At 44.9% G+C, this 26,709-nt stretch overlaps 1 protein-coding gene across 1 annotated transcript in view; it reads left to right on the top strand.

Annotated features, from left to right (window-relative positions):
- The window catches only part of PTPRT (protein tyrosine phosphatase, receptor type, T), a 724,687-nt gene that overhangs the window by 417,869 nt on the left and 280,109 nt on the right, over positions 1–26,709 (top strand). The window contains exons 6-7 of the mRNA XM_011996484.1: positions 19,542–19,743; positions 21,091–21,157. Of these exons, the coding sequence (XP_011851874.1) occupies positions 19,542–19,743; positions 21,091–21,157 (269 nt within the window). The remainder of the gene's footprint in view (positions 1–19,541; positions 19,744–21,090; positions 21,158–26,709) is intronic.

Below are 26,709 nucleotides of genomic sequence, written 5' to 3'. Positions count from 1 at the left end.
AGGAAGGAAGGAAGGAAGGAAGGAAGGAAGGAAAGAAGGAAGGAAGGAAAGAAGGAAGGAAGGAAGGAAAGAAGGAAGGAAGGAAGGGAAGGGAAGGAGGGAGGGAGGGAGGGAAGGAAGGAGGGAGGAAGGGAGGAAGGAGAAAAGGGAAAGGAAGGAAGGAAGGAAACAAAAGGGAAGGAAAAAAAGAACCAGACTCAGAGAGGACTCCCCCACCCCTCACACATAGGCTAGGCAGCCCAAGGCAGTATGGTTGAGACACTGTGTAACCCCCTCTGAGGCTAAGAGTGAACCCAGTGAGACAGCAATAAGGCAAGGAGCCAGCATGAGCAGGTCTCCATGGGAGCGTTTCTATATTTGTATTCAGAGCACTTCAAAGAATATTTCAATTGCTATTACTTTAGCAAAAGTCTTTCATGCAAATTTTGATATTTTTCAATGAAGGAGGCTTCATCCAAATCAATGCAATGATTCTTTCCACCTCCTACATGAAACATCCAGCACCTTTTAGTTACACACCTTCAACATACTAAGGAGAGAGTCTCTGAGTTGCTTTCCTCACATTTGGGGGATTTGTGAAATCTGAATCTTAATGAGAGCCTAGAATTCTAGGTGTAAACCTCGTAAAGAGTTTGTGTGACTTTAAATATTGCCCCAGCAGGTTACCTTGTCTCTGAAACCCTGCCTGGCTCCCAGCCCTAATTCCTCTACTTGATGGGCAATGGGTTTCAAGATCTCAGGGTCCCTGGGAGGCTAAAGCTGGAGGTTACACCTGCTAAAACTCTGGGAACTCCCGTCTTCAGAGAGCGCTGCTTACAATAACCTTTGATGTCTTCAAATCAAGGTCCACACTCCTGAGATTTAGCTTGGGATAGCCATGCTGGGTAAGCAATGGTCATCTTCTCAGATGCCTCCTCAACACCCTGAATTTGTGTTCATTTTCCTGCCCAGGGCATATCTATGTCCTTGTTCTTCTCCACACTCACCCAGAAGGAGCCCCTGAAGGAAGCCTCCTGGGAGGTTGTTGAGTCAGGCAGCTGAACCAGAAGGAAAGGTCTAGAAACTGGGCTGTGCAGCATCCCCTGGGCCCAGGGAACATGGAGGTGGGACTCATGCACCAACTTGACCTCTCAGGTCCCCAGCACCCAGAGCTTGGGTGGAAGAGACCCAGGAGATCAGGGGCCTTGAATCCTGCATCTATGGCCTGAGTTGGAGCTGTTACCTTTCAGGACGAAGAGTTCAGTCCTGCAACCAGTTGTCACCATGAGTCTCAGTGGCTGACTCTCACAATTTGTAGCAGCCCCCATGCCACCCAGGCTTGATGCCTAAATCTTTCAAAGACTCAACAGAGATCTGTGTGACCCACACACACCCCTTTCACCCCATCTCCCACTCTCCTCTCCTGAAAAGCTCTTCTCTTGGGTATCCGCTTAGCTAATTCCCTCACTTCCATGACATCCTTGCTGAAATCTCAGTTTCTCAATGAGGCTGGTCAGTCTCACCCCTGCATCACTTGCCCCTGCATGCCTGTCCTCCCCATCCTGCCCCGCTGTCTCCTTTCTTTTCTTTTGTTTTTTAGAGAACTTATCATCTACTAACATACCAAATAAGTGATATATTTATTACGTTCATTATATTTTTCTCCCCTCCTGTTACCTTCTCAGTAACTAGAAGGCAAACTACAGGAAGGCAGCATCTTTACTGGTTTGTTCATGGGCATATCTCAGGTGCCTAAAATAACAGCTACATGATATTACTGCCCAATAGATAGTTATTGACTCCACTTGAATGAGTCTGTGGTTTCCCCAAAAACACTGTCAAACACCCTCTCTGATGTTGTAAATTCAGGTCTGACTGACCTACTGGATAGTCTCCCAAGTGCTGGGAATCTTCAAGCCCTCTTACACACATGGACACATTTCAACTTCATGAAAAACCTTTCTTCTTGATGATGGGATTGAATATTATTGAAGGTCACCCAGGTGCTAAGCATCACAGCCTAAAACCAGCCCAACACACCCAAGATCAAGTTCACATTGTTAATCAAGTTTCCACTGTCTTTTATAATCCCAAAGTATTTCCTTTTATTCTCCATGAGTCTTTACTGATACAATTCAAAACAATTCCTTTCTATTCTGAACCCCTTCCCAAATAAAACATGGGGGAAGGATTATATCTATAAAGAAACACAATCCAAGAAGTACATTTTAAGGGAAAAAAAGGCAACATCTCAAAGCCACTTTCTTTTCCAGTTTTTAGTTTGACTTTTCCCTCCAATGGGTGCCTAATGAGGCATGACTGCAGAAGGCTGGGCAATCAGGCTGCTCACTTCATGGGTTTTACTCTGCAATCCCCAGCTTAGGACACCAAGTTTATAGCCTTCGCAATCAGCTCCACTCACATGTGCCGTGTAGCCACTAGAATCACAAGAGGGACAGAGAGAAGAGGCAGCCTTCTATGACTCCAGTGCTCCTGTTCTTACAGCACTGCTCACTGGCAGAATCACAGGTGAGTAAGAGGGACTGAGCTCCTTGTCTCCAAAGTGTTCCAGATGATTCCCTCATGGCCCCTGGCATTGCTTGTAGGGGCATGTCTCACTCAGATGGCACAGAAGAAGAACTGGACAGAGAGGGCAGCGTGATTGATGAAAAGGTAGAGCGTCTTGGGAGCCACAGGTGCAGAAATGGACCCTACTGGCCAGTGGGAAGTCATGAGATGGGAAGGGAAGCAAGTGCCAGAATCTCTAGGAGCTGAGGGAGAAAACCACTTAGCACACAGTTAACAACCTCCCGAGTCTGGAGTAGGCTGGGGCAGGGGTCTGGGAGGAGTTGGAAAATGGAGCATGTGTCTCTGCACAGATAACAAGCCTGGGCACCATCCGTCTGCCAATGGGCACTCAGGGGAGGTAAGAGAGGCCTGGTTTGGGTGTCAGGGGACCTGGGCTACCCTCCAGTGTGGCCTCTAGACCTTCGGCATTAATTAGGTGTCCACTAGGAGAGAGAAGGCATTACAGTGGTGGTCCACGAGGCCCTGCTGCCCTGGGCTGAGTTGTAGCCAGGATGAAGGACACAGCCCTTGGTCACCCCATGAGGGCTTTGGGAAGTCCCCTGGGGCAGGAGGGAGGTCATGGGCAGAGAGCACATCTTCCTGGCAACTGACTACAGGTGAGGACCTGACTCCTGGCACTCAATGTGGAAGGGAATGTGTTGGAAACAGTGGGGCAACTCCGATATTGGCATTGCTGCCACACTCAGCACCACTGGATGCTTTCCTACAAGGACTGCCTCCTTTAGTCCACACACTCATCCTTATTTTACAGATAAGGACCTGAGGCTCAGGGCTGTTACTGCTTGCTCTAGACGAAGCTTGTCCAACCCTCAGCCCACAGGCTACACGTGACCCAAAACGGCTTTGAATACAACCCAACACAAACTTATAAACTGTCTTAAAACATTATGAGATTTTTTCATGATTTTAATTTTTTTTAAATCTCATCAGCTATTGTCAGTGTGAGTGTAGTTCACATGTGGCCCAAAACAATTCTTCTTCTTCCAATGTGGCCCAGGGAATCCGAAAGACTGGACACCCCTGCTCTAGTCCATGCATGCTTAATGGAGGTGCCATTGCCCCCAAGAGATGAAAATTGGTTCTTGGTGGTAGTGGTGGGGGTAGAATGGGAAATAATCCCTTTCTTACACATATGCATAATATGCATAAAGCTCACATACAGTCATACGGGTATGCATAGCGTCCATATACAACTATGCACTATATCTGTAGAGTTAAAATTCATAGAGGTACAACAAAGAAAAAAAGTCTATGCTTCTTAGGAGGTGATAATAAAGAAAAAAATGATTGAGAAACCGTGGTCTAGCTGCTGGCTACAAGTGGCTATTAAACACTCGAAATGTGGCTAGCCTGAATCGAAATGTTCAGAATATAAAATACACAGCAAGTTTCAAACACTTAGTGGGAAAAGAGAATGTAAAATATCCTCAATAATTTTGTATTGAATACATGTTGGAATAATAACTTTGTGGATGTCTTGGGTTAAAGAAAGTGTATTACTTAAATTAATTCCCACCTGCTTCTTTTTGCCTTTTTTCCCCATGTGGCTCCTGGAAAATGTAAAATAATTATATGCCTCATATCCTATTTCTAGTGGGCAATGCAGCTATAAATGACCATCCGCTAAGAGGAAGCATCAGGATTTGTACCCACATTTTCTGACTCCTTTGTTATCCCATCGCTGGCTCCTTCAAGTAGAACCAGTTACTACGTGGCCTTAGGCATGCTTCCTAACCTTTCTGAGCCTCAGTTTCCTCCTGCTCCAATCTCCTTTCAGTACTCTGTAAATGGAGTAGTTCCTTCCAGCTGTGAGGTTCCACTCTGGACCCAGCTAGAAGCCTGGGGTCACTGCAGAATAGGAGAGTGTAGAGTCCCCAGATGACCCATTTCATCAGAAATGACAGTTCCATAAATAGCGTCACCTGCTGTGTGTCTGCTTCTGGGGAAATACCACAGAGGCAAAGTTAGAAAAATGAAGCTTCTAACCTGAGGCCAGAGGTTGGAGAAAAGGTTAGTATAAATGATCATTTTAACCAAGAAAGGAGGAAAAAAAGATGTTCATCTCTTCTAGTAAGAAGGAGATATAACGAAAAAAAAAATAGGCTTTACAAAACCTTCTTATAGTAAGTAGGGGCGAACAAAATTTCTTACAAATGCTACTCTGCTGGATTGAATTGATGCTGTAGCCTCCAACATGCCCTCCCTTTCATTCCTTTCCTAATGCCTAATTTAGTGAGGAAGAAAATCAATTCTATTTTAATTTCATGAGAAAAATGCTGAATGAAAGAAAAGTGCAATAGAGTGAAGCTTCAGCGTTCAGCCCCGCACTGGCCCAGAATGTGTGATTACGTGATCCATGGATTTCTCCTTAGAAGGCCCTCTCAACCTGATCCCTGACTTGGCCTTTGACAAGGATGCAGAAAGTTCCCAGGTGGTCAGAAAACCCCTCTGGGGTGCTTGGAAACGCATTCTTGCATCAAGTCCCCTGATCTCCCCCAACTCTCCAGATTTATTTCCACCCCATTTCACCTTAAATTTGGCCTCTGTGCTCCCAACTATGCACTCAAAAGCTCCCTCTGCCTGTCCAAACTCCTAACCTGTCTTTTTCACTCCAGCTGATCCTTTAACAGGTTTCCAGCAAAAGTTTTTGGTCTCCCAGCCCCTGGAAGTAAGATGGCCACTCTGCATGATGACAAAAGAGCTCTGAGGTTGAGCAGGTGGATTCTAGACTCACACTGCCCGGGTTCCAAGCCTGGCTCTGCCTCTTCCTAGCTGTGGAAACACTGGGAAGTTGCTCTCCTTAAGTCTCAGTTTTCTCATCCGCAAAGTGGGAATAGTAACGGTAGTAGCCTCATAAACTTGTGGGATAATTAAATGAGTAATGTGTGGAAAGTGCTTGGCAAGGCACCTGGCAACTAGTGAGTGGTAATAAATGTCCACTCGTGTTGTTAATATTATTGTAATAAATTGCTGCAAGAATGTGAGGGGTGAAAGGGTGTGCCTTTGGCTTCTAACTTGTGGGTCCATGATTCCAGATTTGCCAATCAATGAGACTTAGTGCATATGTTTTTCTGTTCTTTTTTTCAATATTTAGTTTTTTGTTTGTTTGTTTTGTTTTTTTGTTTTTTTGGTGTTTTTTTTTTTTTGAGATGGAGTCTTGCTCTGTCGCCCAGGCTAGAGTGCGGTGGCGTGATCTCAGCTCACTGCAATCTCCGCCTCCTGCATTCAAGTGATTCTCCTGCCTCAGCTTGGAGTAGCTGGGATTACAGGCACCCGCCACCATGCTCAGCTAACTTTTGTATTTTTAGTAGAGACAGGGTTTCACCATGTTGACCAGGCTGGTCTTGAACTCCTGACCCCAGGTGATTTGTCCCTCTCGGCCTCCCAAAGTGCCAGGATTACAGGCGTGAGCCACCGCGCCTGTTTCTATATTTAATTTTAAAATAATTTTAGACTTACAGAAAAGTTGCAAGATTAGTGTGGAGTTTCTATACACTTCACATGGCTTCCCTTGATATTAGCATCTTATATAACCATAGTATAGTGATTGAAACCAGGAAATTAACAGTGATAGATACTTTAAGCTATGTAATGAATACTATAATCTACAGGCCTTATTTGAATTTCACTTATCCTCCCACTAATGTCGTTTTGCAGTCCAGGATCCTATCCATGTTTCACTTGTCATTTTTTTCCTTAGTCTCCTCCAGTCTAGGACATCTCCTCAGTCTTTCAGTCTTTATTTATTTATTTATTTTTTTACTATTTTGTGACCTTGACACTTCTGAAGAATACTGGTCAGTTATTTTGTAGACTGTCCTTTAAGTTAGTTTTTTTTTTTTTCTTTCTGATATTTTCTCATGATTAGATTGAGATTATGCATTTTTGGCAAAAAATACCACATATAACCTGTTCTCAGAGCATTGTATCAAGAGGCATAGGATGTACATATTTATTTTTAATTGTGTTTTTTAGAGACAGGGTCTCACTCTGTCACCCAAGCTGGAGTGCAGTGGAACAGTCTTGCCTAACTGCAGCTCGACCTCCCCAGCTCAAGCAATCCTCCCGGCCTCAGTCTCCCGAGTAGCTGGGGCTACAGGCATGCACCACCATGCCTGGCTACTTTTCCAAAAAAAAAAAAATTTGTGGAGAGGGAGTCTGGCTATGATGCCCAGCCTGAATGTCCCTGTTTCTCATTACTGATATTGTTGACATTCATCATTTGGCTAAGAATGTCACATGTATTTGTTAAGCATTTACTATTTCATTTGGGGATACAAAAGAGAATAAAATATTGCCCATGCTCTTTAAGAAACTCTCGTCTAATGAACAAATGGCGTTCTAGTTACTACTGTTGGTAACAAATGACTCCAAAATATAGTGGAATAAAGCAACAACTTTATTATGCTTACATATTCTGTGGGTCAGGAATCCAAGAGGGCAGGGATGATTTGTTTCAGTTCCACAATGTCTAGGGTCCCCACTGAGAAGACTCAAATGACCAGGGGTGATCAGAGAGCTGAGAACTGGACTCACATGGCAGCCTCCTCACTTAGCTGTCTGGTGCCCAGATGTCTGGATTCAGCTGGGGCTGTCAATCTAGAGCATCTACACAGAGACTCCATGTACCCTGCATTTGCTCACACATGGCAGCCCCAGGGGGGTCAGACTTCTTTTACAGTAGCTTAGACGCTGTAGACATAAGTGTCTCTGTGGACAAGTCAGAAACGGCATTGCCTTCATGACCTAATCTTAGAAGTCACAAAATATCACTTCCCCCACATTCTTTTGGTGAAAGCAGTCCCAAGTCCCCTAAGACTCAAGGGGAGTCAGGGGATAAAAACTCTACCTTTTAGTGAAAGCAATGTCAAAGGGTATGGAGCTATTTTTTAAAAAGCACCAAAAGGACTTTCTACTTATACAGGTTTAGAAATTCAGACCCAGAGGACAAGACCTTCACCACCTTGGACCTCCTTAATTATTAAATGTATAATTACTGAGCCCCAACTCTGTGCCAGACAGGCATGGACCCAGCTTCTGGGCTTGCTTGGCAAGTCCCTCCTGAGTGGGGTGGGCTCAGCAGACCCTCTACAAAGCCTTGTTTTCTAATAGTTGCAGCCTCCCCTCAATCAGCCCCTCTCTCTAGAAACTGTTCACACAGGATGTGCACAGAGGAGCCAAGGCCAAGGTGGCAGGGTGGGGCAGAGGAAACTGGACTTCAGGATCAGAATGACCTCATTTTAAATCCCAGCTGTACCACATTCAGGATTTGTTACATTTTCATTCTTAATCCTCATTTATTTGGTAAACCTTATTGACTCCTTCTCTATGCCAAGCTGGGTGCTTGGCAATTATTACAATCAATAAATAGAATCCAGGCTTTGCCCTTAATGAAGGATTTGTTCCAGGCTGTGTCTGCCAGAAGAGCTGTGAGTATGGCTGCAGGGTTCCAAGGAGCAGGGTCATGGGATTATTTAACTTCTTGCATCCCATTCCCCAAGCCAACTGGAGAGGAACTGGTCATGCAACTTAGCAACTTAACCAGGTTAAACTTAGCAGAACAGAAATCAGCTGAGTGTGAAGTTGGAGGGCAAGCAGCTTACATTCAGAAACCCAAGAAGTATTGCAATACAGACTAAAAGCCATTGGGAATACTGCTAGACAGACTCATTAAACAAGAAGGTTTCTGTGAAAATAACAAAATCATAGCACCCAGGACACCCCAGCGTGAGACTAAAAGCTGAAAGGAGGTTTAGGCTTCATATTATTAGTCTGCATTGTGATAGTTCAGGAAGAAGGTTTAGGCTTCATACTATTAGTCTGCATTGTGATAGTTCAGGAAGAAAGAGCTTAGAGCCATCTGAGTTGATGGTGGCCCTGCTATGGGACTCTGACCGCATTCTTTGAAATTTAGGGCAGCTGGGAAGAGTGAATCACAGAGTATCCCTCCCATGTGAGGCCGGGGAGGGAAGGCAATGAGTCTGGGAAGCAGCCCGGTGCTAAGGATTGGCAGGGCAGAGGTGTTGGTGGAGGGAGCACCTGTTGACAGGAACACACTCACCTAAAGTCTGTCTGGTAGCTAAGGAGCAGGGTGGTAACTCAGGGACGAGAGCCATATGCATGGTAGGCACATAATGTTAGTTCCTGTTATTATCACCCACTAACTAACCCTGCATTTTGGTTGATGGATGGCGAATACTAAGGACCCTGGGCCAGCTGGATTTTGAGCTTGTTTTCTCCCAGTATTTGATCCCACAGCTGACAGAAAAACAGCTGCAGTCAGAGAGCAGGGCATTGATTGGAAATCAGCAAAAGCTGTGTTGGGCAAACAAGTTAACTTCCCCACTCCTGCAACAGCGCTTTGATCCATGGTAACCGCGGAAGTCCACACTAGACTAGAGGAAGCCGCTGCAGGGCCGCTGCAGGGCCGCAGCAGGACTGATACGGCCAGCAACCACGGGCATGGGTCCCTGTGCTGTCAGTGCTGGGGAAGGAGTGCAGCCTGGGCAGGCCCTGGCACAGCCAACCAAGCCTGCAGGCTGAGCCTCGGACCCTGAAGCTTGGCTTTGGAAAGCAGGGAAGCTTGGCGGACACTGTTCAGAGATGTTGCTGCTCTGTTGTTTCCAGAGCCCTTCGGCTGGTGAGGGTACAAAATAGAGCTTCAGTCGCTTAACTCTGGGTAAGTGATGGATCTGAGTTTCAACCCTGGCTTTGCAAGACTGTAATCTAAGTGGTGTTCCCTCCCGCTGGCTAAGACCCACACTCTTCACCTTCATGAATGTTAACAGCATCAGAAGGATGAGACCAGTAAGGTCACTTGCAGGTCTTCCCCAGTGGTTTTCAGCCTTAGGGGGCTCAGGTCTGGGGCCATGTGTTGGCTCTGTCTCATTCTTACATTTCTAGGGACCTCATTCTTCTCCAGCCAGGACTCAATCTCTCCAAGTCACTGTAGTCACCTCTCCATGCCCTCTGTTTCTGATTGAAACCAGGCCTTCTTTGTATTTGTTATCTGCATGAGAGCCAGACCCTCCAAAGGGCCCCCGGTGTTGTTCCTCTGGTCAGTTCATTCCTCCATCCCCTTGCCTGAGAAAGTGCTTCTCCAGATTCAGTGTGCATGAGAATTACCTGGACAGCTTATGAAGCAACAGAGTGCTGGGCCTCAGCCCCGGACATTCTGATCAGGAGGTCTGGGATAAACTCATGAATCTGCATCTCTAACAAGCTCCCAGGTGGTGCTGATGCTGTTTGTCTGCAAACCACACGTTTAGTAGCACTGTGGTATGATCCTATATCTCTCTTGATAGTCTACCCTGCTCTTTAATGGCTCTATATTACCCTCACAATAAAATATATACACTTGAGTAGTTCATTAAAGGCTTCCATAATCTGACCTCAGCAGGAGTGCCACCTATTGTTGTCTAGTTTGTGCACTGCACAAAGACACACTACCAAGGGAATGAAATCCATTAAACTCTGTGCTGTGTCTGCCAGGAAGAATATGACTGGGCAGTAAAAAAGGCGTATCTTTTTCTTCTCACAAAGGCAACATCAGCTCACTGAAGTACAGGAGGCTGAGACTGAGTTGAGACAGGCACCTTTTTCTACTTTGCACAAAAGCACCCCTTAGGCAAGCAGTGGTCCTGCCCAAGAGCCGTTTCTCCTTTCATTCTCCACCATCTCCTGTCATTCTTCCCACCCTTCTCCCATGCCCCTCATGTGGTTAACAGCTTCACACTCTATGGGGAAGGCATCTGGCCCCAGAGAACTCAATCTGTCTTCTCTGTCATATGCTCGTAAGAGCCATCTTCCCTTCCTTCAGAACAGAGACCTTAATGTGCTTTTCCCGCTCATTCTTGTGGGCCACACCTGTCTCCCTCACCAAACTGTAGGTTCCTGAGGATTCTTTAGAGCTTAGTACATGGCCAGGCACCTAGTCAAGAGCTCAATGGATATTTCTTTAGATTCTGTTCTGCAGCCACAAAGATGCTCACAGCAGCCAAATCTCAGCATGCCATTTGTTGTCTTTTAAAAAAATTTATTTTGAAATAATTTTAAGTTTACAGAGAAACTGTAAAAAAAAAAATAGTATAGAGAGTTTTATACCCCTCATACAACTAACATGCAATGTTAACTTCTTGCATAGCCATGGTATATTTATCAAAATTAAGAATTCACCTCAGTGCATTATTATTGACTAAACGCCATACTTTTTTTTTTTCTTTCATATTTCTCCAGTTTTTCCACGGAGGTCTTTTTTTCTTCTAGGCTCTCACATACCATTTATGATGTGACCATTTCTTGGTCTTTGCATTTCTATGACCTTCACACTTTTTTGTTTGTTTTGTTTGCTTGATTGCTTTGAGACATGGTCTCACTCTGTTTCCCAGGCTGGAATGCTGTGCTACAATTGTGGCTCACTGCAGCCTCGACCTCCAGGGCTCAAGTGATCCTCCTGCCTCAGCCTCCCAAGTAACTAGGACTACAGGCATGTGTCACCATGCTCAGCTAGTTTTTTAAAACAAATTTATGTAGAGATGGGGTCTCGCTCTGTTGCCCAGGCTGCTCTCAAACTCCTGGGCTCAAGTAATCCTCGTGCCTAAGCCTCCCAAAGTGCTAGGATTACAGACATGAGCCACTGCACCTGGTAACACTTTTTAAGAGTACTGTTGAATACTCAATCTGAGTGTATCTGCTGTTTTCCTGTTGGTAGACTGAGTTTATGGGGAGGAAAACCACAGAACACCTGTGTCCTGTTTACCACATCGTATCAGGAGCACGTGATCTCAACACGAGTTATCACTGGTGATGCTAACCTTGATCAGTGGTGTCTTCCAGGTTTCTCCACTTAAAAGCTACTATTTTTTTCCCTTTCCATACTCCATTCGTTCAAAGTGAGTCATGAGTTTGGGAACAGCCCACCCTCAAGGCAGAATTAGGCTGTACCTCCTGAAGGAAAGAGTATCAGAATTTCTGGTCTTATAATAAAACCTTAAGAGTAACTAGTAACTTTGGTGGGATGTACTTTGAGACTATGCAAATATTGTTTTGCCTTAGCTTCACCCACCTATGTCAGCTGTTATCAAGGTATCCTGCCTGCAGCATTATCATGGGAGTGCTCCAGCAGGCCGTTTGAGGACTCCTTTCCTTGGCAGAGCCACGTCTTAGAACGCTTTTACCAAATCCCCTTTGTGCTCTGAGTCCCACTCTCCACCATTCTCAGCTTTGAGGGCCCAGCTGTAGCTCCTGGATAGCTTTAACAATGTATCGATGCCCAGGTCCTTCTATCCAGATAATTTGATTTAATTGGTCTGGGGTGGGACCCAGGATCTGGCTTTATTTTAAGTTCCAGGATACATGTGTAGGATGTGCAGGTTTATTACACAGGTAAATTTGTGCCATGGTGGTTTGCTGCACCTGTCAACCCATCACCTAGTTATTAAGCCCAGCATGCATTAGCTGTTTGTCCTCATGCTCTCCCACCGCCCACCTTAGCCCCCGACAGGCCCCAGTGTGTGTTGTTCCCCTCCCTGTGTCCATGTGTTCTCATTTTTCAGCTTCTGCTTGTAAGTGAGAATGTGAGGTATTTGGTCGTCTGTTCCTGTGTTAGTTTGCTGAGGATAATGGCTTCTAGCTCCAACCATGTTCCTGCAAAGGTCGTAATCTCATTCCATTTTATGGGTACATAGTATTCCCTATTGTTTATATACCACATTTTCTTTATCCAGTCTATCATTGATGGGCATTTGGGTTGATTTCCTGCCTTTGCTATTGTGAATAGTGCTGGAGCTGGCACTATTTTTAAAAGGTCTCCTAAGCATTCTGTGCTCAGTGGGGACTGAGGACAATGGGCCTAGCACACACACACACACACACACCAACACAAAACCATTTACTCTTGAAGGACTTGGGTGCCCTGTAATATTCATCAAGGCCTGTATTTGTCCCCAAAGTCTAGAACTGTGTCTTCCTCATCTATGGCTTTCCTCCCCAGAGCCCAGCCACAGAGTCTAGCACAAAGTGGGTTCTCAGTGAGCATTTGTGGATGAAGAGAATAAACAAACCCCCATAGAAGCAAAAGCAGTAGATGCATGTGCACAAAAGCAGCAGGTCCTCACATTCTCACTGGCTCCGCAGTCTCAGAAGCAGCAGAACAGCAGTACGAGTGCCAGTCATAATCGCGTTTCTGTTGTTGTTGTTGTTACGGTCCTCGGCTCTCTAGGGAAAAAATAAGGGCACCTTGGTCAAGAAGTCATCAGCATGCATGTTGCAGACATCTGTGCATTCTTACTATTCTTCCAAAGGAGTGGGTTCACTTTGTCTTTTTAAATTGTTGGGAAACCAAAGAGCTAATGCTTTACTTTCTAACAAGAGATTACCTTGAGCTGGTTTCCTTTTGTACCAGTTGCCTCTGGGGTCAACAAGATGGCAAAGACCATGCCTGTAGACGCTTTTGCAGTGGAGTGGAAGAGAGGAGAAAATATTTTAAACAGTTGTTTTCAGCTTAAATAAAAAATAAATAGATTTAATCCTTTATTTGATGCACCAACCACATTGGCCTTTTTTTCCTGTGGCTTTGTTAGAAGACTAGTAGGTTGAGACTTCCAGAGTATGAGCTGGAAACCATTGAAGAAATTCAGGAGGAGATGAGATGGATAACTTAGAATGCTGATCCTCCCAGGGGTTTAGGATGAAGACACAAATGTAGTAGCAAGATAGGAGGGTGCTAAGCTATAGAGGATGCTTCTGGAGCATTAAGCTGTGCGTGGGCGGGTCTTGACTCATTTTACACTATTGTCACTGGCAGCTAATGCTGCTATCAATATTCTCAATCTTTTAGAATTCTACTTGATCGTTGATTTAATACCACCTTGTTTCTGATTATGATGCTTACATGAACCTGGCTTTGAACCTGACATGTGTGTAAGTATATCATAAAATCACTTGGTTAACCTGATAAAATTATATGGATTTCCTCAGTTTGGGGTCATCTCATTGGGGGTGATCTTTTTGAATAAATGATCCTGCCAGGCCATCTCTGCATGTGTTCTCTACCACATCACAGCACTGACATTGACACATCAACTGAGAGGACCCTGGTGAAGCTGAGGCAGCAGAGAACGCTTCATGTACTGTAGGTGGACATGTGTCCATCCAGCATGCTGCCCAGATGGGAGTTGTAGCTGCTACCCTCACCGCAGCTCAGGCTTTCACGGTGTCACTCCTCTTGGCCTCAGTTCCCTCAGCTGCAGAATGGCAATCATCGGAAAAAAAATCCATATCGTTTTTAGAAAATTTAATGAGGTGGTTTTTATGTGAGGCCCCTCCCAGTGCCTGGACGTAATGAGTGCTCCAAAATGGTGTTTTTGTTATAATTGCATCTTCTAACCACATGTACCTGAGCCCTGGATGCTTCCCTCATCCCTGCTTGATCTTATCTCTTCCCTTAGTCCCCAGGTACCATCTCATCCACAGAACCAGAATCTTGTCACCTGTTCTCTCTGAACCCGGAACCAATGTAGTCATACCCTGCCTCTAGCCCAGTGTCAGGAGCACAGCACAACTCAACCCAAGCATGTTCAGGAAACAAACAAGTCCTTCCTGATGGAATTCTTTGAGGGAAATAATTTCCTTCTGTTCTCCCTTCCTCTCTTGCTCCTTCTTGCGGCCCAGATGCAAAAGTGACCTGTTCTCCTGAAGATGTTCCCTCGTCCATTGCAGTCAGAACTTTGGTACAGAAGCCAAAGCCACTCATGGACACTCTGGAGCCTTCCTCCCAAACCAATGACTTGTCTTCCAGGAGTAAAGAAATGGGGGTCACTCTGCAACATAAATTAAAAGGGAAACTAAGAATTATAATTTTACCCTTGAAGAACTTGAGGCTCAGAAAGGTTAAGCAATCACTCAAGCCACACAGCTAATTTAATTATTCATTTATACATGCAAAAGGATGAAATGTTGAACAAACACCAGATACGATTTTTGCCTCCTTGGAGCTTCAAATCTAGTATAGAGGTCTGCAAACTTTTTCTATAAGGGCCAGAGAATAAATACTTTAGGCAGCGTGGGCTATAGGGTATCTGTTGCTACGTTGCTCTGCTTTTGTAGTGTGAAAGTAGCCGTAGTCCATATTTAAATCAATGGTGTAGCTGTTTTCCAATAAAACTTTACTTACAAAAACAGACGGTAGATTGAATTTGACTTGCAAGTCATATTTTTTCAGCTCCTGGGCTGGTAGAAAAGGGACTTATTGATGAAATAATTACATGGTTACATGGAAAGTTAGTGGCTCAAAGGTGAGATAGATGACTCTGGAAACATAAAATAAGAGAACCTGAGAGTCAGAGAAGATACCCATAAAAAGAGTCCCTGTAAGTGAGGTTCGCTAAGGGTGAGGAGTCATGAATGAGGCAAAAAGGAGGCATGGGAAGGAGTAAGAGGCCCAAGCTGATAGAAGACCTGGTGCAAGGTCCTGTGGCAGAAAAGACCGTAGCTCTTTTTAGGTACTGAAGTAAGGCTTGGGGTGCTGGGGGGAGGACAAGAGAGGTCAGCTCATGCACTGAGCTCATTAAGACCACATGACAAAGACACACTCTTCATCCTGAGAGCTATGGGAAACCATTGTTCTTATGACATGATTGGATGTTGTTGTTGTTGTTGTTTTTGAGGGGCATTTTCACTCGTGTTGCCCAGGCTGGAGTGCAATGGTGCCATCTTGGCTCACCGCTACTTCCGCCTCCCAGGTTCAAGCAATTCTCCTGCCTCAGGCCCCCGAGTAGCTGGGATTACAGGCATGCACCATCACACCTGGATAATATTTTTTTGTACTTTTAGTAGAGATGGGGTTTCTCCATGTTAGTCAGGCTGCTCTCCAACTCCCAACCTCAAGTGATCCACCTGCCTCAGCCTCCCAAAGTGCTGGGATTACAGGTGTGTGCCACCACACCCATCCTTGGATTTTTGTTATGAAGCACCTGCTTTGATTTCTGGCTGGGGATCCTACTGTCAGTAACTGAAAGAGAAGGGGGACATCCTTGAGTACTTTTTGCAGCCAGAACCCATGCCAGGAGCCCAGGGTTGATTGCAGTTGTGCACCCTTCCCCCTACTAACCCTTTATTTTATGTTTGCTATTCTAACAAATCTTTCGTTTTCCCCACTTACAAATGAAGGTTCATATTGTATTATACGTTTACAGCCACAGCTCCCTCCCATCCCATTTTTCTCACCTTTCTTCTTTCCCTCCCCAGCCCAATCCCCCACTAACTTCATAAAACTTGCAAGTTAAATTTTTCAAAGAGTGTTTCTGACAAAGCAGTGGGAATTAGATTTGGTGAAGCCCTTCATAAAAAATTGAAGACATGCTATATTAACATACATTGATTTATTCATCGTGTTTCATTACAAGTAAGTGAGGATCCTGTAATACCAGGAAAGGTTAGGAGAGCAGAGGAGCGCGGTATATTATATTGACAGCTCGGTGGAAATTGAGTTGCTTTTGGATTGAATTTGGAGCGCAGGAAAGGAATTGGCTAGTAAATAAGGCATGAGTTTTACCTCCCAGTGTCTGTATATCAATGTAGTTGCCACCAGTCCACGCAGGGGGACAGGGACAGAATTTTCAAAGAATGCAAGCACACGTCCTCTCCACTGGTGCGCTGGGGTTGGTGGCTACAGGCTGAACATCTCACCTTTTCTGCCACAGTGGAAACCAGAATCCACCTGCACACTGAAAACTCCATTTGCCCCTGTTTGCTTGCTACTCTGCGGTGGCTCTGGGCTTTGCCCTGTCCAAACTTTTTCCCACCCCAGGTCTTTGCCCATGCGGTTCTCTCTGCCTGGAACCTAGAACACTCCTCTTCTTACTCAGGATTGTCCCTCAGGCGTCCATTGTACTCTCTCCTGAGATACCTCCCTGAGCACTTTTCCTTAGTTTGGTCATTCTCAGATGCAGACCCTGAGATGAGGATTTGAATATGAGCAGTTTGCTGAGAAGTATAAGAAACACCAGTAAAGAGGTATGGAGTGGGGAAGAGAAAGGAAAGTCGCCAATAATCACTGTGTTTTCAAACCAGCTCCTTCTAGAGGCAAGTGGAGCTGAGGCTCTCAGGGAAATTGGGATGCTGCAGGGATGCCAAGGAGGGGGAGCTTGCAGGAGTATAAGGAAGGGGAGCCTGGAAAATTTATGCATCAACTCCCAACAGGGCTGGGTGTTAATTAACCCCCGTTCCCAGCAAGCACCCATGGAGAAAGTCCTCAAGCAGAGAGGCAGATAGATGATTGCAGCACTTGCCTCTGAGAAGGACTGGGGTGGGCAGGGGTGACCGGAGGGAACGCTGTAGACAGGTCCACCAGAGCAGCCTAAAGCTAACAGCCACCTGCATGGTGCACATGCACGCTCAGGTGCTGCCTGAGAAAAGCCCAAAGCCCTCAACTCCCTGCATTTCTACTTCCTCCTGCACACTCTGCTCTAGGCACAGTCTGACCTCTTTCCAAAAAACACGTGGTGCCATTGCCAGTAACAGCAAATTGCTGATTTTTGAAGGGAAGTTGGTGTGCTTCCTTTTCTGCCTGGGTTTGGCCATTCTTGACAGAAGATGAGTGATGTCAGCTGTCTATATCGCTGGCTTACCTCTCTCAAGAACGGAAGTCACTTGGGCATGAGGCCTGACTCGAATTCAGCTGGGCACCCCCAGCAGCACACAGTGCAGGACCTAGAATACAGGTGTACACAGGAAACACTGTGAAGGAGCAAATAAGTGAATGAGTGAATGCATTTTGCAATTGATGCACTGTCTCCAGGCCAGGCAGTGTGGTATAGAGTATAAAGTACAGGCTTTGGAGTCAGACCTGCCTAGTACAGTGTCAGCAAGAGATTGTTGAATGTACCTGAGAATGCCTTACTTGCTACTACCTGTGACAACATGGATGAATTCCACGGACATAATGATAACATTGAGAGAAAGAAGCCAGAAACAAAAATGTGCGTTTCATAGGATTGCACTGATACACAGTGCAAAAACTGGCAAAACTCATCTATGCTGTTAAAAGTCAGACAGAGGTGATCCCTGATGGGGGTAGGCAAGTAGGATTGCAAGGGAGTGTGAGGAAAAAGTTTTGGGCCTGGTAATGGTTTGGTTTTTGATTATATGACTGTATCCAGTTTTCAAAAATTCATCAAGAGGTATGCTTTTCTGTATGTGTATTATACCATAATTAATTTTTTTATTTTTTAGAGACAAGGTCTCTCTCTCTCACCCAGGCTAAAGTGCAGTGGTACAATCATGGCTCACTATAGCCTTGGACTCCTGGGCTCAAGCCATCTTCCCACCTCAGCCCCTGAGTAGCTGGGACTACAGATGTGCACCACCAACCCAGCTAATTTTTTAATACTTTGTAGATACAGGGTCCTACTGTGTTGCCCAGACTGTTCTCAAACTCCTGGTTCTAGCAATCCTCCCACCTTGGCCTCCTAAACTGCTGGGATTTCAGGTGTGAGCCACCACACCTAGCCAAATAAAATATTTGTAATGGAACAAACCAAGTAAGACAGACAAAAAAATCTTGTTTGCCACTTTACAACTGTGTAATTTCAAGATGTGACACTCAAAGTGTGATCCATGGGACCAGTGCTGGGCTACCAATTGTTAGTTATTTTCACCCTTGAGCAAGTGCAGAAATTGAGAGTGCACCCTTCAAAACTCTTCTGGTATCTTGCTGTGACACTCAAGTGTATGATCGGGGAACAGTAGACACAAATCATTCCACAGGTGTAGACCAGTTTAGTTATTGCTGAACTCACATAATATGTCGCATGGGGCATGGTCTTCATATATCATAGACAAACTGTCTCCATATATAATTTGAAAAATGCGGATTGCATGCAAGTTGCTTCCATTGGCACCTCGGTTTCTCCATTATTAAAATGAGAGTAGCTATCCTGATGCCCCCAAGGATTTGAGGAAGACAAAAAAGATAGTGCACGAGAAAGCAACAGTCTGCAATTGCTATCTGTCTGGAATATGGGGCCCAGGATCTGCATTTTTAACAAGCCTCATAAATCTCATCACGATGCTGTACCTGGATACTGTTCTATGACTGCAGTGTCCAGTATGGTGGCCACTGGCCACATGGGGCTACTGCACTTGTGAAAAGCAGTGGCTGGTCCAAATGAAGATGCACTGAAGGGGTAAAAGACATGTTTATAAGACTTCATATGAATAGTAGATTGTAAACAATTCCATTCAATGTTTATGTTGTCTACAGATTGAAATCATAATAGTTTGGATACACTGGATTCAACAAGATGTGTTACTAAAAGGTTTTTTTTTTTTCTTTTCATGAGACTGTTAGAAAATTCAAAATGACATCTGTGGGTCACCCTCTGTTTCTTTTTTAAATTTTTTGTTTGTGGGTACATAGTAGGTGTATATATATTTATGGGTTACGTGAGGTGTTTTGACATAAGCATGTAATGCGTAATAATCACATCTTGATAAATGGGGTGTCCATCCCCTCAAGCAATTATCCTCTCTGTTAGAAACAATCCAATTATACCCTTTTAGTTATTTTTGAATGTACAGTTATTTTTGACCATGGACCCCCTGTTGTGCTAGCAAATATAAGATCTTATTCATTCTTTCAATTTTTTCTACCCATTAACCATCCCTCTACCCTCTACTACCCTTCCCAGCCTCTGATAACCATCCATCTACTCTCTATCTCCGTGAGTTCAATTATTTTAAGTTTTAACTCCCACAAATCAATGAAAACATGCATTGCTCCAGTGAGTGAGCAATGGGGTATTTGGAGGCTGGGATCATCTGTAAAGTGGACAGCAACAGGCAGCTTAGCAGAATCTGCTGGCCAAGCTCACATGCCCGCCCCTTCCCCCACCTCCCTAAGGTTCCTCCAAATGAGCTCCATCCAGCTTCCTGAGTGAGGCATTGATTTGTTTGTTTGCTGACTTGTCCTACAGATCAACTACAAGGCTGTTGGCTCGCTGGACCCAAGTGCTGACCTCTCCAGCCAGAGGGGGAAAGTGTTCAAGCTCCGGAATGAAACCCACCACCTCTTTGTGGGTCTGTACCCAGGGACCACCTATTCCTTCACCATCAAGGCCAGCACAGCAAAGGGCTTTGGGCCCCCTGTCACCACTCGGATCGCCACCAAAATTTCAGGTATCTCTGCTAGAAAGGAAAAAGGGAAAAAGGTTGTTTCACGCCCACTTCCTAATTTTCCTTGAAGTGGAAATTTTTCTTGAATTGTCACCCTGTGATATGGGTGGAATTAAGAGGATCCAGTACCTAGTGAGTTACCATTGTTGTCTCCTATGAAGAAAATCTAAGTGATGAACTTCCTAAAGTGTAAAAATTAGATTAATTAGGTGGCAAGCCACTAAATAATGTGCCCACAGGGTTGCATTAAATAGTACATGTGTGTGTAGATAATGTGTATTGCGCACAAGTTGGTTATTAAATTCATTTCAGGAACATTCTTTTTGCCAGAACAAGACAGCACAGGTTCTTATGAAATGCCTGATGAATGAATGAATGAATGAATGAATGAATGAATGAATAAATATTATAGGGCCACAGCAGTCCAAAATTACAGACTGCCATCACCAGTAGGGCCCCCTCTGCCACTAGACAGCAACAATGAAGAATTATTTCAGAACCTTTTCTACAGCTTTCATTATCCTAAATATCTATGCAATTCTGGTCTGCATACATACATATTTTGCACATGGTTTTCCAGAAAAACATGGTTTTTTTGTAGCTTAATGTTTTCTCTTATCTTTATCCCATAAGTATTTCCTATGTTGCTACATTGCTTTCATTATAATGTTCTGTCAAGTGGATGGACATAATTTAATTATACATTCCCCTGTGGTTGGATATATTTGGTGCTTCCATGTTTTTACAAAATAACGCTTCAATAAACATGTTACAAAATAAAGTTTCATTCATTGGTTTGGATTATAACTTTAGAATTAAATTCAGAATTTGGAAAAACTGAATTAAAAAGGATGTGGGTTTTAATAGCTGTTGCTACAAATGGCTAAATTACCTTCCCAAAGGAATAGATATAGTTGCATTCCTATCAGTTGAGTATGAGGGAAGGGGGGGTCTCATGAATTAAAAAAACAGGTAGAGGGGAAGTAGTTCATAATTGATTTAATTTGCATTTTAAATGTGTTTAGCAGGGTTGATTCTGCTTTCACTTCTTTGTTAGTACTTACATTCCCTCCACATGTTTATTAGGTGTGAAACGTTTTGGTTCATGTAGGTTACTGGACACATCATTGCTACCCTTCCCTACACTACTGCACCTTGAAGAAACCTACTGTGGGCAGGTTGGGCATCAGGGCCTCCTTTACTGAAGGCCTGGAAGGCTTCTTATCCAACCCCTTTCCTAAACGTCCTCCCTCTGGTCATGCTGTGTCTTTAAGGATGGCAGCAAGGGGCGGTGGCGAGCCGGTTGGGAACCTGTCCTGAACTCACCTGCACTCTCTGTTTCCTGTCCAGCTCCATCCATGCCTGAGTACGACACAGACACCCCACTGAATGAGACAGACACGACCATCACCGTGATGCTGAAACCTGCTCAGTCCCGGGGAGCCCCTGTCAGGTGAGGACGGTTCTTCACTTGGAGTCTGTAGTTTTCCTTCTCTGTGCCACATGGGCCTCCAGTTGAATCATGTGACTGGCAATACCCATGGGCAAGACTGGCCAGGAACACAACTTCCTGGGAGGAAGGAGGTCAGCAGCCCCAAGCCCAGTTCAAAGGGAGCCCCTGAGTTCAAGGCAAACCTGGGCAACATAGGGAGACCCCGTCTCCACAAAGAAAAATTTTGTTAAAATTAGCTGGATGTGGTAGCACGCGCCTGGAGTCCCAACTACTTGAGAGGATGATGTGGAAAGATTGCTTGAGCCTGGAAGACCGAGACCACAGTGAGCTGTGATCATGCCACTGCACTCCAGCCTGGGTAATAGAGTGAGATGATAAATTTAGTTAGTGGGGTTGGTGGCCTGGAACACCGTCTCCTGGCAAGGTTACCTTTCTTTGTGTCACTGTCAGTAACAGCCAGATAGACAGATTTGCTGAATTCTGAAAACAACCTGATCAGAGATCACAAATCTGACAAGACCCGGGGGCTGGTCCAGTTTAAGGCTGTAGAGTGCTAGAGTCCCACAGGGACACTTGCTGTCAAGGTAAAACTGCTGATTTTACCAAAGATGGTTGGAGTTCAGGAATACACTGAGGCATCCCCATAGCTAACCTGACCAGTGTCAGTTCATGATATCGGGAGCATGGGCATCTCTTTTAAACAAGCTACCCTTTGCCCAAGGGCAGCAATATTGACTGTTGGTTTTGCCCAGAACTCCAGGAAGGAGGACTACAGTCCCTTAAAATGAAGCAAAGCATTGAGTGGAACAACTTTCAAATTGCTCAGTTCAGTTCATCAAGCATAAACTGAGTATGTTATGTACCAGGAATGAGGCGGGGCCCAGGGCCTAAAAACCGTTCATTCATTCAACAAATATTTTTATTAAGAATCCACCCTGTCTCAGGCAAGTCTTAAGTGCTTGGAAATATGGCAGTGAACTAGCCGTGGGTAAGTCATGTCCTAAAGTAAGTCAAACTCTAGCTGGGGAGACAAAAACATAATTGCAGTACAGTGTGTCCTTGTGGAGATATGTGTAGGTCATTATAAGAGCTCAGAGGAGAGAATTCCCAGTGGAGGAGACACTGAGCTGTATCTTAAATGATGTGTAAGACTTCACCAATGTTGTAAGAGTGTCCAGTGTGAGCACAGGCTTGGAGGAGAGAGATGGCGTGCTGTAACAGGGAGCAACCAGGGCGGTTGTTTGCTTTAACATAAACATTAAGGTGGGAGTGCTGGGATGAGAATGGGAGTGTGTTTGAGAGGCTCAGGCCTGTTTGAAGGGCATGGGCAGCTACTAGGGAAATGGATGCAGCCTCAGTCCTTGTGTCACTGGAGGCTAGGACACCAGCCCAGAAGAGGACTTTTGAGATGGTCTAGATAGCCATTGTCCATCCTGTATCCAGCTTCACCTAGAAATGATAGGCATTGAAGCAGACAGAACCAGCCACCACCAATTTGGAAGTTCCTATGTAGTCTGAAGACTTTGGACAGTGTTCCCCCTAAGTCAGGTGAATCTTCAGTCATTGCAACATGTGTTGGTAATGTTTACGGGGCATCTGACCAGAGAGTATTTGTCTTACATTTTACACATTGGTAGTTCCAGGGCAACCCTATGTTTGATAAGTCAAAGCAGATGGTTGGGTCTTAAGTCAAATTCAGTTATGAATCCCCTGCTTTTCTTCCAGTTACTCAGATCTAACATTGTCATTTAATTTTCTCGATATACTGTGAGATATTATCCTCATTTTCAGATGCACATGAAGAAACCGAGGCACAGAAATGCCCAAGGGCATACAGACAGTAAGTAGGAAAGCTGAGTTTGAAGGCAGGTCCCCCAGGTGTCAAATCGTGTTCCATTTTGGCCACCAGTGCCTTCCTCCCTTTCACAATTCTCTCTTCTTTTATACCATAGTATTGGTCACTGTTTCAAAATTTTAGAAAGCTTCCCAGATAGCAAAAGTACAGCCCAGAGAAGGGAAGAGGCTTGTTCAGGGTTGCACAGCAAGTTAACAGCTAATCCAGAACACAGCCCCGATCTGACCCAAAGTCTATGATCTTGATACAGCGTGCCAAGGTAACTAAGCCTATAAAACATTCAGCTAAGGGACCCAATCCAGCTGTCGCCCATAGCCTTTCAATGTGTTTGGATTTAGGCCAGCTTCCCAGTATTCTGGCTGTGGGTGGGGCCATGGAAAGAATAAGAGTTTGGTGGCAACAAACCTGGTATCAGATCCCGTGGTAACAACTGCGTGACCTCAGACAAGATGCTTAATCTCTCTCTCTGAGATTCAACTCTCCTTATCTGTAAAGTATGGCCAGTGACTATTTCATATAGGCTGAACAAAACATGGAAATACCAAGAGTAAGGCAGGCCTGATATCCAGGACTTCCTGACCCCAGCCAGGGTCCAAGCTCCTTCACCCCCTGCAAAGGGGGCCTCTGAGTAGCCCAAACCAAAATGCACATGAAAACTTTTCCAGTTCCCACACAGAGAAGCCCTTACACTTTCCCTCTGAATCACTATACTCTTTGCACATCTATTTAACAAGCTCATACATCCTAAGATTCAGCAAATTATGAGGAGGGATAAGGGGATGAAAGGTTCCCAGTGGCAATGAGAAATGACAGTTGTCAGGGTGCAAAGGAATAGCACAACTCTACAAAACAGACACAGGGACTCAAAAATCAAGTAGGCCTACATGCTGTCATCCCTGACAGCCATGCCTGTTTATTACTTGGTCCTGGTTTACCCTGAAAATATGGGTCTGCAACTTACAGGAGCCTGCTAGCTTTCATTTAAGGAACAAGCACTTGCTACCAGCTTGTCTCTATATATAACACTACCTGTATTCTCGTAACATTGTATCATAGTCTCCTCATTTTGCAAATATAGAAATTGAGACAAACAGAAGCTAAGTCAGTTGACTCAGGCTATAAAGCAAGCAAGTGGTACAGGCAAAATTTAAACTTAGTTCAAATGACCCAAAGCCAACACTCATTTTACTATACTATACCACCACCTAGGAGAAAGGTATGCATGATATATTTTGGTGACCTTTTTTTTCAAAAAGAAAAAAACCCAGAAATGTCACTGCTCAAAGGGGAAATGGTTGGTGTCTGGAAATGTCTGGCTGCTTTTCCTCTCAAGGCTCTGGAGCATTGAGGGTGGGTGTATACTCAGTTTCTGGAATTATTTCCAGACTATTTCTTAAGCATTTGACTAGAAGGGGAAGTGACTAACCAGTGCCACCCAGCACGACTTTCAGGACAACTGGAAGGACAGAAGTGGAAATATCACAATGGATTTCAGTTATCTTGACCTTCATTCACCTTGAACTCTGGGCAGTAGGATGTTATATGAGAGGTAGTTGACCACTAGGTCATGCAACAAATATTTATTGAACACTTACTATGTTTAGGAAAGTGAGCTAACCAATAGGGATACAGCAAGAAACAAGATAGCCACACCTCTGTCCTCTTGAGGCTCCAGTAAACAGTGAGTGAGGCAGGGAGGTGGGACATTAAGCAAACACACAAACAAAATCATGAAATTAGCAAAAAAGTGTCACTGAACAGAACTTGGTCTGTTTGCCCATGCACAATAGAAAGCCAAACTCTGAAGCACTGTGTTTTTGTAGAGAGAAAAGTATATTGCTAGGCAGGAGTCAGGCTTTTGGACGCGGGGACAGGTTTGATAGACAGAAAGTAATGGCGTGATCTGATTGGACATTTGCAATTTTGTGATGTGGGAGGCTCGATCTGACTGGATCATGTCATAAGGTGATGCTATTGGATCATGGATCATGCCATGTGGTATTGACTTCTTAATCCATCCCCATTCCTTAGTCCAAGCACCTAGGTTCCACCAATTTGTCATGCCTGGTTCATCTGGTGTGCTCGGGTTATGTTTCTTGCAACCTAGGGGCATTGGGCTGCTTCTGCAGTTCCACTGGAAGATGACATGAAACCACAGGTACGTTGACTGTAGTGATTGAAAGAAGCAGTAGACTGGCTGGTGAGATGAGCACCACCCAGGAAAACACAGCAGTATGCAGTTCTGTGAGTTGAGGAGGTGAAGGATGTGAGAAAACAATATGGACACTCTAAGATCCTGGGACTCAAAGAACTCAGTAGATGCACTGGGTTAAGGATGCTTTAAATCAGATTTTACAGTTGATAGTTTTCTGAATTGGCATGTACAGTTAATTGTTCCTTTACTTCCATTGTATTATCTGATCCTCACCTACCTGGTGAGTCAGATGACTGGGAAATACCATTTCCATTTTGGAGCAGGAAACTGAAGTCTAAGATGTTAACTGATTGGCCCAAGCTTGTGGGGCTCGTTACAGGTAAAGCCAGTGCATAGACCTAGTATCCTGGCTCTGAGTTCACGGCTCCCCTGAGAAGTTCTGAGTTCCTCTGCCTGGTATGTCACATGATGACTGGGTAGCCCTTTTGTGGGGGTGCTATGAGTAAACCTCCACCAACCAGTGCAAGAGGAGCAAGAGGAATTCTCAGGGGTCCTCCAGCTCTGCCTTGTGTGAGCCCGGTCTATCACTTGTGAGCTTCAGTAAGTCCCTCTCTGAGTGGAGCTGTGTGTTCTCACACAGACTCACACGGAAACTTTGGCCTTCAGACCCCACTCAGGTAGGCTCTTCTTGCTGCCAACGATGCTCCAACCCTGGCTAAGCCAAACTCCAGCCCCTGCTCTGCCACTTACTGCTCCTCTGAAGCCCCATGGATCTGACTCTATCTGGTAGAACTGAGTATGCAGGGGGGCGAGATGTGGCAGGGAGGACTGTTGCTGTGTGGGGCTCCCACACCCTCGTCCCTCCAGCCAAACCACCTCAGCAGCTTGGCCTATTTTTCTAATACTCCACAATGGAGATTTATTGCTTTTGTATTGCTTTCCTTGGGCCCTCAAAGATTTATTGGTTTTTAAGTGACAGAATCCCAGAATTGCTGAAAAGATCAATCAAATAGTGACTAGAATCTAATATTCAGTTCTGGTTTGAACATGCTGAGCCTTCTTCCCCCACGCCCCACCTGTCACACTGATGTGTGGCTGATCTGTAGCAACCTTCATAAGAAAGTAACTTGGCCATGAATTACTCACCTATAATGCAATCCCTGAAGTGAGGCTAGGGGCAGAGTCCCAGGTTCTATAACGGACCATCCCCTGATCCCTGAAGACTTCCTTGGAAATGCTTTTTCCCCCTCTTTCCTCTCCTTCCCATCTAATCAGTCATGGAGACTGGTCCGCTGGACTTCAGAACCTGGGCCAAGCTCCTTCTCCTCCTCCCCCATTACCACTTTCCAGCCTCATCCTGTGGACCTGCGCCTGCTGTGATATGCTTGCTAGGGTGCTTGCTGCAGCTTCTCATCCTTCAATCCACCCCCCACTGAATTGCTGGAATGATCCTTTGGAAGCACAAATTGGATCAAGTTAACTTTCCTGCTTAAAATTCTTAAATGG

The sequence above is a fragment of the Mandrillus leucophaeus genome, unplaced genomic scaffold (genome assembly GCF_000951045.1).
Source record: "Mandrillus leucophaeus isolate KB7577 unplaced genomic scaffold, Mleu.le_1.0 Scaffold516, whole genome shotgun sequence".
Lineage (NCBI taxonomy): Eukaryota > Metazoa > Chordata > Mammalia > Primates > Cercopithecidae > Mandrillus > Mandrillus leucophaeus.
This window is presented reverse-complemented; position numbering and strand designations above follow the sequence as displayed.